The sequence below is a fragment of the Argiope bruennichi genome, chromosome 1, assembly GCF_947563725.1.
Source record: "Argiope bruennichi chromosome 1, qqArgBrue1.1, whole genome shotgun sequence".
Classification (NCBI taxonomy): Eukaryota; Metazoa; Arthropoda; class Arachnida; order Araneae; family Araneidae; genus Argiope; species Argiope bruennichi.
This window is the reverse complement of record NC_079151.1, coordinates 84873014-84892911: the sequence shown is the minus strand read 5'-3', so window position 1 is coordinate 84892911 and position 19898 is coordinate 84873014. Positions and strand designations below refer to the sequence as shown.

The 19898-nt window shown below is 27.6% G+C and overlaps 1 protein-coding gene across 4 annotated transcripts in view; it reads right to left on the bottom strand.

Annotated features, from left to right (window-relative positions):
• Nucleotides 1-19589, bottom strand: part of LOC129980738 (MYND-type zinc finger-containing chromatin reader Zmynd8-like) — a 78640-nt gene extending 59051 nt beyond the window's left edge. For all 4 annotated transcript variants that reach the window (XM_056091122.1, XM_056091134.1, XM_056091128.1 and 1 more), the window contains exons 1-6: nucleotides 19381-19589; nucleotides 17238-17313; nucleotides 9447-9484; nucleotides 8421-8467; nucleotides 2263-2514; nucleotides 960-1034 (exon numbers count right to left, since the gene is read on the bottom strand). In XM_056091122.1, the coding sequence (XP_055947097.1) occupies nucleotides 960-1034; nucleotides 2263-2514; nucleotides 8421-8467; nucleotides 9447-9484; nucleotides 17238-17287 (462 nt within the window). In that variant the 5' untranslated portion in view covers nucleotides 17288-17313; nucleotides 19381-19589. The remainder of the gene's footprint in view (nucleotides 1-959; nucleotides 1035-2262; nucleotides 2515-8420; nucleotides 8468-9446; nucleotides 9485-17237; nucleotides 17314-19380) is intronic.
• Nucleotides 19590-19898: the final 309 nt, after the last annotated feature.

Sequence of the window (19898 nt, the reverse complement as noted above, 5' to 3'; positions counted from 1 at the left end):
GGAATAAGAAAATATGAGGAAAAAATATTTTATGTTCATATCAACATCTTTCTAAAAATATAAAAAAATGAATTATGTTTTATTTACAGTTAATGTTTAACTTTAGAAATAAACAATGAAAAAAATTAAAAGTGTTTCCATTGTTAAATATTGCTGCTCTTTCATCAAATAAAAATAACATAAAATAACATACATAAAAATTTTAATACCAACATTTTATTCCCCCCCCCCCTTCTCTTATTGTAGCATACTAATTAATGAATCAGAGAAATCATTCTTGAATAATTCATTGAGAGATATTATGTAAATCAGGGAATACATATGGTAAAATTAGAAAAATTTCGATATTGTTTGATTCTACTTTCTATCCTTATATTTTGATATAAAAGTGTTCTGATTTGACAAACATGTTGCTGGAATAACTTGACATTTAATTATTATTCACTTCATATGAAATTCAAATTTTAGATGAAAAGGCAGAAAATTAGGTAGGCACATAACACAATGGCATAAGACTTATAATATAATAGACAAGTAATATAAATTACATAATTATCAAAATTTGAAGTTTAAAATACTTTGCTGAAGAAAACATTATGCATAACTTATATCCAAAAGATTTAATTTAAATTTTTAGTAACCAATAATCATAGTAAGACAGCAGGTTATCAAAGGCAGCTATTTAAATTTATAATCAGATAATAAGGCTCATGGAGGGAGGAGGGGGGGGGGGGGGGTTCAGAGACAGAGAAAAGAAACTTGGAAAAAACTCTTAACAAATTGAAAACTGTTTGTTAATTTAACTACACAGTCTCAAAAACATCAAAATTCTAAAATTTTGAATAAGATTTATAGCTCAGAGTATAAATACTTGAAAAAACTATTGAAAGTTACCTAATTTCACTATCTTTTACATAAAATTAATTAAAATTTGCACTTTAAGGTGATAAAATACTTACATCCAGTAAAATTTCAAGGTCTATGATTTTGAAAAGTTTCTCTCTATCATCTTCTGGCCATCTCAAGAATTTTTCCTACAATTTGAGCACAAAGAATACATGAATATTCAAAAATAAGCAAAGTCTACTATATAAAAAATGCAAAAGCAGGAAAAATAAAGAAATTATTTTTAAATAATTTAACACATTAACTGCCACTGTACTGCATATCTGAATGCATATCTGAATGTCAAGTACAATAATCAGATACTCATATTTATTATCACTAGCCATGTTATATTGAACATAATTCAAACTACATGTTATGGGAATATTATTGCTAGGTAACTGATGCATTAGCATTTAACAAAAAATAAATTAATAGCCATAAATTGAAAAATTGTTTGTTCTCTTAAATTTCCAATTTACTTTACAGTGACGAATTGTGGAATTTAATAATGCAAAATAAAATAAATCTAGAAAGTAATTACTAGATCATGATAAGAGAACGGCACATTGAATAACAATCTTCTTTTTCACATAATATTTCATCAAATAATAAGCAATTGCAAAATCTGAAATGATTGATATAAAGTTAAAAACTTCTTAAGAGTATGGTTAGCTTTAAACTTAACTTCTAAGTCAATGAGTCAAGACATCCAATAGCCTGGATTATTATTCATGCATGTGCAGCATATTAAAATATTTTTCTTGCCCACAGAATTTTAGAGATTGCCTTTTTTTTTTCTTTCTTCCATCCAATACAATGAAAAAAGGCTTTAAAAAAATTTCATCTATTGTTTCAAGGGGAAAATTTTGTTAGTGCTTTATACACTGAAAACTAAACATTGTTAATTAATTGAACTTTCACATTTATTCTGATGTACTTCTGAATTATTTTTTTTTAAACTAAGAAAATTAAAAACTTCATTTTGAAGACCTCAAAAAGTGTGGAAAATTAAAATCTACTTTCATGTATACACAATGTTACTTATATTTTGACTTATAAGAGGGATATTTTATGAATGCTAACTGTGATTATTTTGAAACGGTATCTCTTTCTGCTTACAAGTTATATTTTGATTACTTTTAATTTAGTGAAAAATAATTGTAATTCCTTACCATTTACTCTTATTTCACTTCACCGATTTAGCTATTGTGGAGTTAATCTGAATGATTTAAATTTGATATTCTCATTTTAATATAAAAAAAATTCAGATTATGTATATTAAAAAATTTACACATTCAATAGTATAAATCCCAAGCAAATCCAGGCATATCAAGTTATCATAATATAAATAAACCTAAAATGTGAAATACATACATTTCTTCCTTTCTTCTTGCCAAAACTTCGACGAGTAAGTACATCCAGCATTTTTTTCAATTTATCTAAATTGAAAAATTTATTACTGGTCAATTCAGTACCACTCACAGATTTGGACTGGCATTCAGGGCAAACTCCTAGCTCACTAAATGAAGATTTCTTATCTAAGCAACTACTATGAAATGCCCGTTGACAAGTGACACATATTTTATCATCAGCTTCAGTGTGACAAATCCAACAGTACCCGTCAACCTAGAAACACACAGTAGAAATTTACTAAAAAAATTAATTACTTACTTTTAAGTTAGCCAAATGAAAAGGTTTCACCATGCCTAACATTTTTCATAAATTATACATGCATTCAGAATAAAATTTCTTTAAAAGAATTTTTGATATAAAAATGAATTATCAAACAATCATTAATTACAATAAAATATAATTTAACAACTTTTATGGTTTATGCCAATTTTTTGAGTTTTAATAACTTCTCTCAATAAGATTATCTTAAAAAAATATTAGCTTTAAAACAGAAAAAAAAATCTTTAATAAAAACTATTGAACTTATTTATTAATAAAAGTAAAAAATTTCAGCAAGTGCACATACCATATAATTAAACTAAGGAAGATACATATACAATTATTTACAAAAGAAAGGAAAAAGCAAATATTACATTTCAGATATAATAATTTTTTTAAAAAATGTAGAAAATAGAATATTAAAAAAAATCAAAGAAATAAAATTAGGGTTTATACAAAAACCAACTTTTTGAAAAACCAGTTTTCAAATTCCATATTTCCAAAAAAAAAAAAAATGGTTTTAGCCAGTTTTCGAATTTTTGTCAAAAAAATAGAAGAGGGAAAAATAAATATAGACTGAACGGTGGCTAAGTCTTACTACTGAGCTTGGTTTTACAGTTTTCATGGCATCAAATAACAAAAGATTTTTGTTCTTTTATTTATTGTCTAAAATAAGGAAAATTCAGCATTCAGTGTCTTTAGATTTGTAAGTTTCTCTTCAGGGTCTTCAAGAAACTAATGAATTGATTTTTCAATGGCTTCATTTAAAAAAGTATTACTCTGATGAGTTGTTTCTTCGATTTGCTCTTCATCAGAATTGGTTTCTACATAAGAATATGGAATTATTCTAGACAATATCTTTCCAGATAATTTAACAATTTTGGCTTTTGAAACTAAAGAAAGTACACTAGATTTCTTTGCTGAACTAGAAATGTTTTGTAGATTTTGAAAATATAACAAAAGAGTTGCCAATTGTACTTGTCTTCTTTTTCGAATCCGTTCTTCTAAAAGCATATAATAATTCAGGGGTGTTTGTGGGACCTCAAAAAATCCCCTGAAACTTTTACGGACTTACTACCGACATTTTGGAGTTTCGAGAAGGGGGGGGGAGAAATGAAAAATTACGATTATGAAGTATTGAATGACCTAATTATAAAAGTTCAATGAATTACTTTTTTTGCAAAATTAATAACCATTAATTTTGCAAAATTAAGACCTTTGAACCCAGGTCACGTGATCGCACATCTGGTCGAACGAAGTCTCTCCCTTTTTTTTCTGCCGCGCCTACTTGCCGAAAAGAATCCAGAAGAGAATGTCCGAGAACCGGGGGAATGAGTCATAACTCGCAATAAGGAAAGAACAAAAAAGAAGCTTTTTCCCCCTTTTCACGCATTATCACTGCCTTTGGAGAAAGAAAGGAAAAGTTTTCACAACACACACTGACCTTGCGTTTTCTGCTTTCAAAGCAAACAAAATTACCCAGATCAAAATAAATAATTCATTATTATTCCTACTTCCTTTTGAACGACGATCCCCGGAATTTCCGGGTATCGAAGTTCAAAATCCCCGGAATTCCGGGGTTTCCCCGGAGCACAAACGCCCCTGATAATTTCAAACATATTTCAGAATTAAAATTTTTTACTTCATTTAACAGAAATTCAAATATACCCCCATTTGTTAATAAATTCGCATCTTGTCACCTTAAGCTCTCAGCTGCTAGACAAATCAGTCCCAATCGATATTTTTTTAATTTTTTTTTTGAAGAATTGGAATATTCAAGCGTTCCGGGAATCCGATTTTCTTATCTTAAAAACTGATTTTCGAATGTGACAAATTTACTTTAAAAAAATCTGGTTTTTTAAAACCGGGTTTGAAAAACCGTCAAACTCTAAATGAAAACATTTAAAGTTATTTCAATAGCTGGCATGAAGACATTTGAGCATTGACCTTAGTGTGTATAAAAAATTTAATACGTTATTATAAAAAAAAATCTGTTAACATTTAACTCCCAATTATTAACAAAAAAGCTCATAGATACATATATTTAAAAATTATAGCATTTTACAACAAAGCTTTCAAAATACTTTTAAATATTTAAAACTGTATTCAAAAAATTTCTTAATCCTTTTGGCTTCACAAAATTTGAAACTAGTTCCTAATAACAATCAAAATTCTTCTCAAAAACTCGATAACTAGATGGCTAATTACAAATGCAAAATTCAGTAAAAATTATAATAATCTAATTTAAAAATTTTAAAAATTTCTTTTAGAAGTCTGATAAACAATTGCCACACAAATCTAGGGGGAAGGGGGGATTTCCTGCATTTTCTATGTTTGTATACACACTTTAAGAGGAAGCATGCAAATAGCACTCATATGCTAGCTGTAACAGAATAACAACACACTATTTGTTTTGAAACTGCATATTAAATGAATGTTTATATTTACATAAAAAGGAATGAAAACAATTTCTCTTTATTATTGCTTAGAAATTTGCAATTAAATTCACATATTAAGAGTAAAAAAAAAAGATATGGATCATTTACCTTATCATTTAAAGTCACACAAGTTATATCATTATTATTACACACAAGTTATATCATTTAAAGTCACACAAGATTAATTCGGCCTAAGGTAAAACATTCTTGCTATCATGATAAAAATCATTTAATGATTATTCAAGAAAAAGCATTAGGAAGCTTTTATTTTTGTCAATTTATATATTTGAGCAACAATCACTGCAACTTCAAGAGATTTTTCAATCATCCACTTCATACACAACACTCACTTTTATGATAATTTCATTTCGAAGTTGCCTAGCTTTTGTTCCTTCAGTAATTTTTCTGCTATTCTAAAGCTTCACAATACCTCATAGGTGCTAATTTTGCTGTAGCTAATCTCTAGACATTGGAACATTTAAAACAGCTCCATAAAAATTTATGGCCTCATACACCGTTCTTAAAGAATTTTCTACAATTAAAGAATTTCAACAATAAAGAAAGACCAATTAAAGAATTTTCTTTCAGGGACTCAATAAGCATATCCTTATTGATACTAAATCCATTTTCCAAAGCCACATTGCCATGTGACAATATACAATATTATTTTTTACAGCATCCCAAAAATCAGAAAATTTTTTCAGCCTCAAACATATGATTAGAAAATATCTAAATGAATTTCTTCATTAAATGTATCAAGATATTTTTTTTTTTCTTTTGTGTTCACTTTTTAGTTGTTTGAGGAAAATTTCAAATTTGAACATCGCACATTCTAAACATGCAATGAAAATTTAAGTTTTAGAATAAAGAAGCAACTCGAACATTCACTTTTCACATAATACTGTATTTCTTTTCAATAAATGTGGATTTAAACAAAAAACAGCTTTTAAAATAGCAAAATTTTTGGATATGCATTTTATTTTTCACAAAAATAAAACATTATGCTAAAAAGTGTCTTTGTTCAGTGTCAGTGTCCACAAGTAATCAAGTAACTCTAGTTATTATTCCAATAATGGTACTTTTTCTCAATTTTGAAAATTAGACAAATCTATGTAGAATAAAAGAGGAGTACAAAAGGAACAAGATTCTACGAATGGTGTTGTTTAGTTGTGACAACTATGAAAAAAAAATTTTCTTGCAATATTTAAAGTGATAGGCATTTTTTAGGAGAAAAGCGCTTAAAGAGATTTAAAGTTTTCTTTGTTTTATGGAAAATTTAAGAATTCCCATCATTTTCCCTATTCTACAGGTAAATTTTAAATTCCCTGTGCTTTTCTCAATCTTCCCAATGCCATAGAAACTCTAAATTGTTCTTAGTGATTTGAAAAAATACTAAAAAAAAAAATCAAAATAATAAGCAAAAAATAATAAATTTATCATATAAAATCTGCAAAATATTTTTTTTTAATTACTGAGTAGAAACAGATACTAAAAACTTTGAGGCAAATCCAAAATATAATAAAATTTCTCTAAAAAACAAAGCTAGCACTAAAGCTAGAATAAAGAGCTTTTTTATTATTATTAAGAACTGAATATATTCCAGGAACGTAATCTATAAAAATTACAGAATAAGGAGCCTAATGGTCAAAGTTCCTTATTTGTTAACAACAAACAAATATATATATATAAAAATCCAATCAATTATTTAAAATTGAAACAGATAAACAAAACGTCATATTTTAGAAAAAAATCAAATATTTTTAAATTTTACCCAAAAGTAGTGCATTTCTAAATGTGATTGCATAGTTTGAAATGCTTGGCTTACAAAATAATTACCAAAATTTAAAAAATTTACCGTGTATATAATGAAGTTTAATAATATGTGTTAATATAAATGAATAGTATTCAACAGAGTGGTCATGAATAAAACCAAGAGCAAATACAGCTCAAAATTCGAACTTGACCTGCCTTAATTATCCGGTTGTTCAGAAAGTAATTTCGTTTTTTTTATAAGAATGAAAGACAATTTTCTTGTAGTGAATAAATATTTTATTGAATTATATACTGTCCATTCTGGTCCCATACCTGGTGTAATCTTTCTGGCAGTAGCATGATTCCACGCTCAAATTTTTTTCCTTTGCAGGCAAAAAAAAAAAAAACTGATCCAGGTGATTTTTGACCTCCTCCTTTGAGATGAAAGTTTTACCATCTAAAAAAATTTGTAGAGATCGGAACAAATAATAATCAGAAGGTGTCAGATCTGGAGAATATGGTGGTGGGTGTGGCAGTTTATCTTATCCAAATTGTAAACGTTTTTGGAAAGTTACCAAACTTGTATGAGGTCTCACATTATCTTAGTGAAGCACTATGCCTTTTCTATTGATCAATTCTGGTCTTTTCTCTTCAAATGAATAATTCAATTTGTCCAGCCAATGACAGTAATTGCAAAATTAATCATTGCGTAGTCCTGTAGAACCTTAAAAAAAGATTCCTTTGAAATCCCACCAAACACAAATAGCATCACATTCACAAGCACATGTTTTGAGTCTATTCATCTTTTTTTACTCAATGATCTCCCGTGTTTAAAATAGTTGTAGACTGGGGATGCATTTCACATCCCTAGTCACATGTCTTTAAAAATGGATCATTTTCTTGATGTTTGAGAAGCAAAACACAGACGACAATGCGACTGTACAAATTTTTTCTGTAAGAACATGAGGAAACCTCACAAAACACATGCAACCTCAAAATTGTAGGATCAAAATTTTGCAAATCAGTTTTGGCACTGGTATTCTGTCAATACATCTTCTCTATACACTTTGGATAATTTTTTTCTTGCTTAAACAGCATTTTTACCTTTTCAAAACCAAAAAGGCAAAATATGCCAAAAATGCTGCTTTTAACTTTCCACATTTGAAAGGGCACCAACCAAAAACTACTGTAAAAAATCAATCGAACCTTTTGATATACAAGCATTACTATGTCAGCTGTCAAAATATATAATGATTATGCAGCTTAAAGTGTGAAATTCGCTGTGGGCAAAAAATCAATTAAGTCCTCTATTGGGAAAAAATGAAATAATTTTCCGAACAACCTAATATATCTTCACACACACAATTTCTCATTCTCAATTTTCTTTACTCATTTTTTTTAACAATGAACAATTTCTATATATTCTACAACATTTTATTCTATGTCCCCCATGACAACAAAGTTATTATCAGTATCAATCTAATTACATTTAAAGAATTATTAGTTAAATTTTTTACAAATTATCAGTTATAAAAGAAACTATTAAAATTAAATTTTTTATAAATTTTATCTTGAACATTATTAAATGGCAAAATATCTTATAATAAGAAAGATTAAAATACAATTTTCACTTTCACTTTTTAACAAAAATATTTTGATAACAGTACTTACTCTAGGTTCATTCTGATTTATGATTGCTGTCCGCTTTGGTCTGGGTTCTGAAATTTAAAAAGACAATTTTCACATCCTTTCATAATCTAAATTAAGAACTACAATTGCATTGACAGAAAATTCGAAAAAATAATCTTACAATTTTATTTATTTAATTTTTTTTATATATATTATAAATTTCAAAAGATAAAACCCACTGAATAATGAAAATCAAAACAAAAATTTTGACAGTAAAAAAAAGCAAAAATCATCATTGACAATCAAATTATTAAATAAAGTGTTTTTAAAAATGCATACAATCTTTATGTGTAATAATGCATTTTTAACGCATGATCTCAGGTGAAAGAAAAGAATTTTAAATCAGGAAAGCAAAACTAATTTAAATTTTGCAAATAACAAAGGCAATCATATGCAGCAATGCATTTCATATCAAATTTCCATTAGAAGAACAAACATTTAAATTTTAACCATGTACATTTTTTATGCAAAATGATATAATGATTCACCTATTTAAGAAATGCTGATAAATGCAATTAGGAAAATTCAATATTTGATAGGTTATATTTGTTTTACTAGGTTTTCCTTATAACAAGGTGCCATATGTGAAAAATTAAGTAAAAATTTTTTATCAGAAAATTATATGGTGGATTTTTTTTAAAAAAAATACAAGATGAAAATCCTTGCACCAAAAACTTTCTATTGAAGGGAAATCAGCAAAAATGAATTTCATCTATTCAGTTAAAAATAAAAAAATATTTCATTACATGAAATGATATATTTAGATATGGGGAAAGGCAGCATTTATTTTATTAGATACTGAAGATAAATTTTTAAAAAATCAATCAATAAAAAAAAAATTCACAAAAAAGGGTTTTTAAAAATTTACACAAATTTTACTAATTTGCATGTTTTAGAACATCTAAATTTGTATCAATCTTAAAATAAACAATAAGAATCTATTACTAATAAATATCAAAATTCATCTAATTTTAAAATTTGATAAATAAATAAAAATCTTTGACGAACCTTCAGCACTGCTAGATTCCGTTTCCAAACCACGTTTGCTGTAAAAAAGAAGGGGGAAAAATTGATATCTGCATTAAAAGGCAAAAAGTACTACTATTATGACAGCAGTAGAAATGCAACAAAGTGCTTTATTGAAACAAAATTTTAGTTGTTTGTTCTTCTAAATCTATTTCTAGTTAAAAAGTTATAACTTAGAATCCTATATCGGTACTGCCAACATAATTAATTACATAATAGACATTTGCATCTTGATAATTTGCATGTCAGGATGATTTGACATGCTTTGAAAAATAAATGCACAAGATGCTAAATTTCAATCCAAATAAAGTAAAAAAAACTAGGACATAAAATATATTGATATGCAAAACAAATTACTCATGTCATTATAGTAATAAGTTTCATTAGTACGGTGATTTAAAAAATAAACTCCTGAGATTTTAATAGGACACCATTCATTTTGTTGTTCCAAGGCCTAAAAAAATTATTTGCATAAAAATTTCAGATTTAAAAAGTGTGTTTTAGAGGTGGCTATCAAACTTTAAAATTTTGAAAACAGAAAAAAATTTCCAAAAATTACGAGTTCTGCTCACAAATGATTTCATATTGAGATATTAATGTTTATCCTCAGACACACTGGTACATGTCACCATCGCACTCACAACTTGAATCTGATTCAAGTAAATCATCTTGTAATTAGTTACTGCATTGAGTGTAAGATACTTTTCTGGATTTATTTTTTCCTCCTTTCTTTTTGTCCATGTTTGAATCTTAAGTTATATTAAATCTAATCAAAAATCATTTAAATATCATTATAATGAAATAATTATAACAACAACATTAATATTTTAGTTTATAGCATTTTTTCCTAATGGCATTAAACAATAAACCATCTATTTTGACAAGAAACCCAAATGAAATTCGGTTTGTCAGTCTAAAGTCTAAATAAAATTGCTATTAAACAGGGAAATTTACATTTTTTTTTTTTTTTTTTTACATTAGGAAAAAGATGATTTAAAATCTGCACACTGTTGTTATTCATGTATTTTTTGTTTGAAAAATGGCTACAATTGCCACTATATCAAAAAAATATACAATAGATTTTTAAAGAATGAAAAAAAAACTTTAAAAAGAACCAAGGAAATAAAACCAAATATTTAGAAAGCATTTGGAAAAAAAAAGATATTGGAGAATGTCTCCTCAAAAAGTTGTTTGATATTTCTCATGCTAATGCCAAAAGTGTCAAAATACAAATTAAGAAATTATAGTCTTTCAAAGACAAATAGAAAATGTAGATAAAAATATTTTGAAGAAGCAAGCAAAATCTATTGAAAAAAGAATTCATTTAAAAAAATGAAAAAGCATGAAAAAATAAAATTCTTTTCTGAACATATGCCAATTCTTTCATATAAATATGGAGAGAAAAGTAAATCATCTAAAAGTGATAATTGTTTTTAAAAAAGAGTGTGAAATTCATTTTGTAATCAGCCACCAAAGAAAAGTGCTAGTATTCTGGACAATAATATTGCTGCAACTCAATGCAACTAATACAAATGATAGAAAAACAGTTATTGTTTTGACACCAGCACCTAAAGTGCAGGATATGGTCCAATGATCCAGTAATAAGTGAACAAACAGTCTAAAGCATCCAAGAATGAAAAGCATAAAAAGTAGAGCTCAAGATTTAAAAGAATTTTCTACTTATTTTACTTTTACTATGCATTGTGACCAAAAAAAAAAAAAAAATTAGAAAACATTGTAGGGTAGTAAAAGTGTTGATCATCAACCATTACTATTTCAAGAAAAGGTATTGACTAATTACTTTCAAACCAAAACTTCTGAACCAGCTACTGCTATTCACATAACAGTTGAATCTTAAGAAGTACTGATCAAATGAAATGTTTGATACAACTTCAATTAATATAGGGTTACAAAAAGGAGCTGGCATATTATTGAACAAAGGATAAGCAAGGAAATGTTCTAGATGGTTTGCTGCTTTCATGTCCACAAAATCGTATTTGAAACAGATACTGTAAAGTCAGTTGGGATTTCAACAGGGCCTAACATACTGCCTATTTGAGGGATGTGTCATGGAATTCTTGAATTCAAGATTCTTAACCTCAATGCTGAACAGATAATATAATTAGCATGGCATTGAGATTACTTAATAAATAACCTGACATACTGATATTTAAACAATTTAAGAATTCTGAGAGTTCAATCAATCAAATCAATTCTCATACTGCTCCATTTGATGTTTTAATTCATGAAACAGTGATCAACAAAGCCTCAAATACATTGAATTTGCCAAAAATTATTAGCATTCACCTTCACAACTCTTAAAGGCAATTACAAAGGAGGGATATGCTTTAGATTTCAAAGGAGATTGCAATGAATGGAAAAGGTGATTTATATGCTCAAAATATATTTATTCAAAAATTAATTTAAATTGTCCAAGCAAGAATATGGAATTCAAGATATTTGCTTGTTTGTTGTGAAATGTTATATCAAAGCTGGTTTCAAGTAGCATCTTTTTTTTTTTTTTTTTTCCTAAGAAATGATTTGCAGCAACTGAAAAATCTAACAGTATGAATGTATAACTTAAAACATTTTCATGTGAGCAAAGAACAAACTTGTTAAACATCTGTGGTACCTGTCAGAGGAATTTGTTGTCCTTAGATATGTTGATGACCATATTTTTTAAGAAATAAAATGGAAAATAGTTAATACTTTTAAAGGAAAGAAAATGATAAAACCTTGAAACAGAACTGAGCTGATCCATATTTAATCCTAAAATGGAGTTTGCACAGTTTTGTATCAACTAACATAAAGATACTTTTTTATATCTTGGATATATCCTCAGAATTTCTGAAAAAAAAAAAAAAGAGACAAAAGGGAAGGAAGACGAATTCTACAAGAAATGCAAAGTAACTGTTGGTCACTGAGAGTGGTAAATTCTGAAGGAGAATATGGAGTACCACTTATGAAGGAGTATAATAAACCACATCAAAGATGAAGGTCAAAAACAATGCATGTTAGTAATAGTAAGGTAATTTAAAGGCAAATATGAACTCTTAAGAAGTCTAATCTTAAAAGTAAGTATACAAATCTGTAACTGATTTTAGTATGATAGGCTAGTTTAATGTTCCACCTCTTCAGGACTAACATCTCGTATATATGACACTCTCATCAGCCTAGCATCACATTTAATACTCGGGTTAATTGCACAGGATCATCATTGTGTATACATGACCTCAAAATGGAACAATCCATTTGAATTTTTAAAGGGTACTAGATGCGAAAAGCTGTAATGGTTTTTTTAATAGTCGAATCATATAGTATTTCACATTCATAGATGGGCATTAGTTTTTAATCTGCACTTCTGAATTTAATAGATTTATTGACATAAACAAACTGCTCTCTAAAAGTGCATGTGTGATTTAAAGGGATTCCAGTCTTCTGGGATTTTTTCATTAAGGAGGATAGAGAAAATGTGCTGAGTGACAAGTAGTGTGAGAGAAATATTTTTGGATGTGTTTTAATAAAGTCTTGATATATGTGCTGAAATTATATTGAGCTTCATTTTGTTAACCACATTTAAGTAATCATGTAAACTTCTAAGATTAATGAAATGATAGGGATTTTTGTAATAACAGAAAAATTGTAAGGTCAATTTTCCTCAGATACAGAGGAATATAATTATAAGATATCATTGCTCTGAGCATGCATCTAGTAAGTCTTTTGAAATAAAACACAATAAAAATGAACTTTTCAGTGTGAACAGACAAGACTGGGAATTTTCAAATTAGAATTTCTTTATCCAAGGATTATTATTGCTTAATTTCCTGTTTGTTTATTTCGTATGGATAATATTTGTAACTTTGTTTTTGTGCGTTTGTTTTTATGGACATAGTTAAAATTTGATTATTTTGCTTATTTCATTCATTTCTATTAATGATTATTATTTAAATTAAATAATAGTAATTATATACATGTAAAATTAAAGTAATTATATTAAAGTGCTTATTTTATGATTCTTTTTTTAAATTAGGCTTAACTCTAAAAAATGCATGGACTTATGGCGACGCTCAATTTCAGAACATTCTGTCCTGTACCAGCATTTCATTCTCTTTGCTCTGGACCTACAGGGGGTTCAATTCTTTCAGACTGCAATGAAATGCTTGATAAATAAAATTAATTTAATTGGAAATTGTTGAATTCTACATTTTTTTGAAATTCAAAAAGATACAGCTTTGGTAGTGACCTCTAAAACTTATCTTTAAAAAAATCTCAAAACTATCTCAATTTCTTCTTGTAAATCAAAATAACATTGCTTATATATGCAGCAAAGAAAGAACAGGGTATCAATATTTTATGTGTTATGTGTTAAACCTAATACATTTCATTACATACTGTTTTTCATAATTTAAAAAAAAAAATTATGTTATTATTATTGAATACAGGCATTTTTAACAGTTTTCACAATTAAAAAATTAGTTATAAAACCAAGAATTAATTATTCAGGATATTTTAGCAGAGCAAATTAAGAAAATATAATTAAATAAGATCTATAAAGAATACTAGTTAGAAGTTTAAAATACTGCAGATTGCTACTTTCAAACTGCCATCTTAATGATAGATCTAACTAATCCTAGAGGTTTTCAATATATTTCAAGATTATTATGAATTCAGTATTACGATATATTCAGTCATTAATCTATTTTCCAAACACAATCACTGAAATAATTCCTTTCCTTTCAACCTCTATGAAAATCATAAGATAAATGAAATGATATTTGAAAAATCTAAACACTGCTTTCCAAACACAGCCACTGAAATAATTAATTTCTATTCAATCTCTGTGGCAATCATTAAGAAAAGTGGAATTAAACTTAGAAAAATCAAAATATCAATCTATGCAAACAAAAAAATCTTAAAAACATCTATTTATAGAACAATTTAATTTGCTTGGCATTAACAACATTAATAACTAAGCCTTTTGGCTTGTAAGATACCAACTTGGATTTGATACTGGACAAATGAAATAAGCATTCATTTAAGAATAATAAAACTACAAATTACATTCTTTCATAAATGATTTTTAAATAATTCAGATCTGCTGCCCATTATACTTGAATGGCAGATAATCAATATATTTTTAAATAATCACACATAATTGTTCTAAAGCTGACATGAATGCAATATTCACAAAAATACACTCATGTCCATAAATTAAGGATAATTCAGTCACACGGAAATCGAACTCTAAAATACGTATATCATTTGTAAAATGACAACATACATCTTCAAAAATCATATGCAAATCGCAGGAAGCCACCAGATTACACTGACAGTACGTCACAATGACAAGAGTGTAAGAGAGTGATGTATAAAGAATATAGGCAAAGAAGTAAAATTGTTCGCAAGCGCTTTATAAGCCTTTCAGTACAATAACAACATAGTTACAACACAAAGGATGCATTTGGATGATTTTTTATGTGGTAGAATTGTCGTCCATCTGGAATGTGGGCATACCCAGCTGAAGTATCCAAGGAACTTGGCATCGCCCAGAGTGTCATCTCCAGACTTTGGCAACGATTCAAAGATAACGGTTATGTGACTAGACGTTACAGCACAGTCACCCCCGAGTCACAACGGCAAATAAGGACCAGTATTTTACAGTTACTGCCAAATGAAACAGATGGAGCACAGCATCAGACTTGTCCCGTCAGCTCTCTTCAGCCACTGGTACGAAAGTTTCAAGGCAGACCACGTACAGACACTTGGGGCAGATTGCTCGTAAACCTGTCTGATGTGTTCCACTAACTGCAACTCACTGTCGACTGCGGTTAGCCTGGAGTAGAGAGCGTGAATTGTGAACACCGCAACAGTGGGCTAGTGTTATATTTTCTGACGAGTCCAGGTTTAGTTTGCAGTCTGATTCTCGCCGGACTTTCATATGGAGAGCACCAAGTACCCGTTAAACCAAGAGAACATAATTGAATGACGCCATGTTTGTTAGGGGAGGAATTATTCTGGGTCACCAGAACTGACCTGCATGCTCAAATTGAACTATGACAGGCCAAATCTATCGGAACGTTACTCTGGAACAATATGTACGTCTGTTTCGGTGCACCATGGCTGCAGAATTCGTGTTTATGGATGACAACGTCCATCTTCACCATGCAAACATCGTAAACGAATGCCTTCGATCGGAGGATATCACCCGTATGGACTGGCCAGCATTCTGACTGGGCTCTAATCCAATAGAGCATGAGTGGGACAAAATTGGCTGACGAGATGCAGCCAGTCAACCACCTCCTACATGTCTAACGGAACTTCGAAGAGCATTGCTTGATGAGTGATGTAATATTCCCCAAGATCAGATTGATAATTTGATACTCAGTATGCCTAGGCGTTGTACGGATTGTGTTGCATAATCTGGGAGACATACTATGTATTAACCATCATACCAACCATGTAATATTGGTTTTTGTAAGTAGTTTTATTTCTTTTGCAATTTGCCCCACTGTGAAAAAAAAAATCGCAATTTTTATTAATTATATCAAACATATAGCATCTTTTTTGCTCTTTACCTTTTGTTTAATAAATAGACTTTACAAGTAAGTCACATTTTTTTGGTTTTTGACTTTCTTTTCCTGAACCTGCATTATCCTTAATTTATGGTCATGAGTGTGTATATATATATGTACAGGGTGTCTCAAAAACCTTGATCGCGGACCTTTATTCCTTAAATATTGATTATAGACATATGCTGTAAATTACAAAGTTGTATAAAAAAAGGTGTAAAATGTTATCGAAGCAATTAAAATTAATTTGTATGAGGATTTGAGTACTTCCCAGACAGAATTGCGTATATGAGCAAAATTTAGATCTTGTTTGGATTTTTGTTCTCGGCATCATTTATGATGAAGGCACATGTTTCATGTTAAAGAAAAGAAAAAACTATTTTTGAAAAAGGTTTTTAATATAAAACCTACTCTACAAATAAGCTTTTATTAAAATTATTAAAAAAAAAAGAAACAAACAAACAATAAAATTTTTTAAAGTGTTATTCAAAACTTCTAGAAGGGAAAAAGAATCACTTTCATTTTTTTTTTATCTAATTTAATTGGAAAAAGAAAAATTCAATCCTTACTAAATCAAATCTGCTTCAAGGATTTTGTTATTATAATTACCCCTAACTATTTTAATGTATAAGGTAGTGTTTTTTTCTGTTAGCTGTAAAAAAACTTTCACCAAGCTTAAATTTAGATCAAAATATGAATTGGTTATCTTTACAATGAGCACACAACATATAAATAAATATAATAAATGTACAATATAATACACAAAATACATCAACCTTCTGAACATCATTATAGAAAAAATAATTAAATATTTATTTAAACTTAATAAAATATACAAGTTTGGGGAATTTGTAATATATTTTGAAAGTTGACAAATTAACAGAAATGTATGGTAATTATAAGTACTTTATTATCATTTTCATAAATATAATTTAAACAAATAATTTTCTAAAAATAAATGCAGAAGTAAAAAATTTAATAGAAAATCAGCTTCGCTTGAAAAAATTAACTCATATTTGTGTCAAAAATTCAATTTATCAACAAATTAGCTAAACTGGGAGAAGTATATATCATTTCCATAGATTTTACATTAATATATTGGAATTTCAACCAAATTAGTAAATCAGTTTTAATACAAATTTCAACAGCAATAAAAATTTCATAATCATAACAATATCAATAAATATAAGTAAAATTTCAATACCTAGGTCTTTGGCCTAGCTCTTTTAACCTTGCATTGGCTATTACCCTCATGATACTGACCGTCTAAAATAACATATCTGTAAATAAAATGAAATCTTAAGCAATATAAAGCAACAGTATAAGTTTTGAACCAGAAAAATCCTCTTGAAGTACAACAATCTTACTTTAGAACTTTCGTTTCTAAGCTATAGTTAAGTTGTTCAGTCACATTGGACTGAACAACTTAACTATAGCATAAAATACAAAAGAACACACAAAAAAAGAAACATTAAATTTTGGAAATTCTAAGCATTATTTTCTAAGAACATTCTAACAAGAATAAAGTAACTTTCCTATTTTAAACATATTGCTTAATGCCTTTTTATATTTGTAAATTTAAACCAATTTGATGAAAAAAATATGTTGTATGGTATTAATGGAAAAATACAAGGAATAATTCTCAATATTATAAAATAACCAGATGTAGCAGATTAGTTGTAATTTTCAAGCAACTTTGATTTTACTGGTCTCAAATTCAATAGTATTTCAAAGGATTCTAATGGATTAACAGCATCTCTATACACAAAATTTAGCTTCATTATTATCAAATACTATTTAAAGTATTATAACAATCATACAACAACATATTTAAAAATAAAGCCCTTAAAAGAAATGAATTAAGTAAATTATTAAGTAACCTATTTTACACAAAATAGGTATTTACAACCCAGTTAACTGTCTTTTATAACAAAATCACAAACCTTGTCTTTAATTTTTTTTAATTCAACATATTAATATTTTTCTTACAAGTTATTTAAATGCCTATTATATCATGTCTTCCATATTATTTATTAAGTGGAAGAAAGTTACAGATTGTTAATATGGAAAGATAATATTAATAAAGTTATCTTAACTAATTTTAGTACTTAATTACTTGTTTTCCTGTAAATTTAAATTCCCTGGCTTACAAAAGCATTTATAGTTCTACTTATTAAATAGCCAAATCAAGCTTAAAATTCATTATAACTGAGAAGAGAGAATAAGAAATTGATCACAAAATCAATTTCTATAGAAACCTTTATAAAAAAAAATTGAAATCACCAATTGCATGTTAGTAGTAAAATTTAAAAGATTCAAATTTCACCACTTATGTTTAAAAACTTTTTAAATTCTATATTAATTTTAAGATGTAACCCTAATATCATATCAACATTTAAATTTTACAAACATTAAGGTTCAAATATAAACATAAGCCAGTTTTTTAAAAAATTTCAAGTTATTCTAATTAAGATATTGAAATAATAATTCTCTTAAAAAGAAATGTTAATTTTTAAATGACAAAAATAGTTGGAACTGCTTTTATATAATTTAACATTAAAAGACTGAAGCAAATAAATATTTAATATTTTAGACATACTAGACACATCACTAAAGATATGTCATCAAAGAAATTGGGAGAAATGTGATTGACAATAAATATCAGATTACAAGCAACTTTTCGCAAAATGTTAAACCTTAATAATAGCCAAAGACGATTTAAATTTACTATCATATTATAAATATTTAATGTATAAAATCGCTAAATACACACAGATTTATATAAATTTAAAAGTAATCATAACACATAGTTAATTTAAATTATGTGTTATGATTACTTTTGTTTTATTGTTATTAAGCAATATTATTATTGTTTTTAAACAAAATTTGAAATTGCAATATTCATGCAAACACTTATGCATTAACATTTCACAAAATTAAATAACAATGCATTAGTCAAAATGGTGTATAATATTTTAAATTTTGTTTGAAATACATTAAAAGGCCAACTAGCAAAATAAATATTTCTTTATACTCCAATTTATTTAACATGCCACAAAAATTAAAAGACAATAATCTAAATATTTTCACACTGATAGTATTAGCTAGCGATTAATTATTTTGAAATTTTTAAAGAAATAAATCACACTGACAAACCATTTGATGTCGTACGAAACTTAATGAAATCGAGGAAAAGAAAACATCCTCTATTAAAAAAACAAGAATTACATTAATAATAAAAGACATACAGCAATCAAAATTCAAAGCCGACAATCCATCACAGTTGAAAAACTACAACAAAAGATTTAAAAGACATGAAAATTCCTACTTAACGAAGAAATACTTACAATGTTTCAAATTGTAATCAATAAGCACAGTCAGATTTTACGTGTGATTAATTCAGAAAATCTTTTAAGAACAGAAGGATCTTTAGCTTTGAATTTAAATCTTTACTACTAACAGTAGTTATGGTAACATTTCCACAATTAAGTAATTAACAGCATCTCATTAGAAAATGGTACTCTCAATTCAAAGTAGCGTCTCTATACAAGGCCAACTATTGCGTGCAGTAATTGTCTCTCTACTGTTGTCCCGGTATTATCATAAGATTGCGCATGAGCAGAAAGAGAAGAGAAGAGTAAGTGCTTATCTCAACGAAACATGTATCTGAAGTTGAATAATTCCTAAGTTCTGCAAGGTGAACGATATTCCGTTCTGATTCCTCGAATACGATTCAAAAGGTGTAAAATAAACAATTTTTATTTATACAGATAAAGATATAAAACTTTAACAGGAATTTTATTAGAGATGCATAATCCAAGATATTTTGAATAATAAATAATTTTACTATTGTTATTTTTAAATA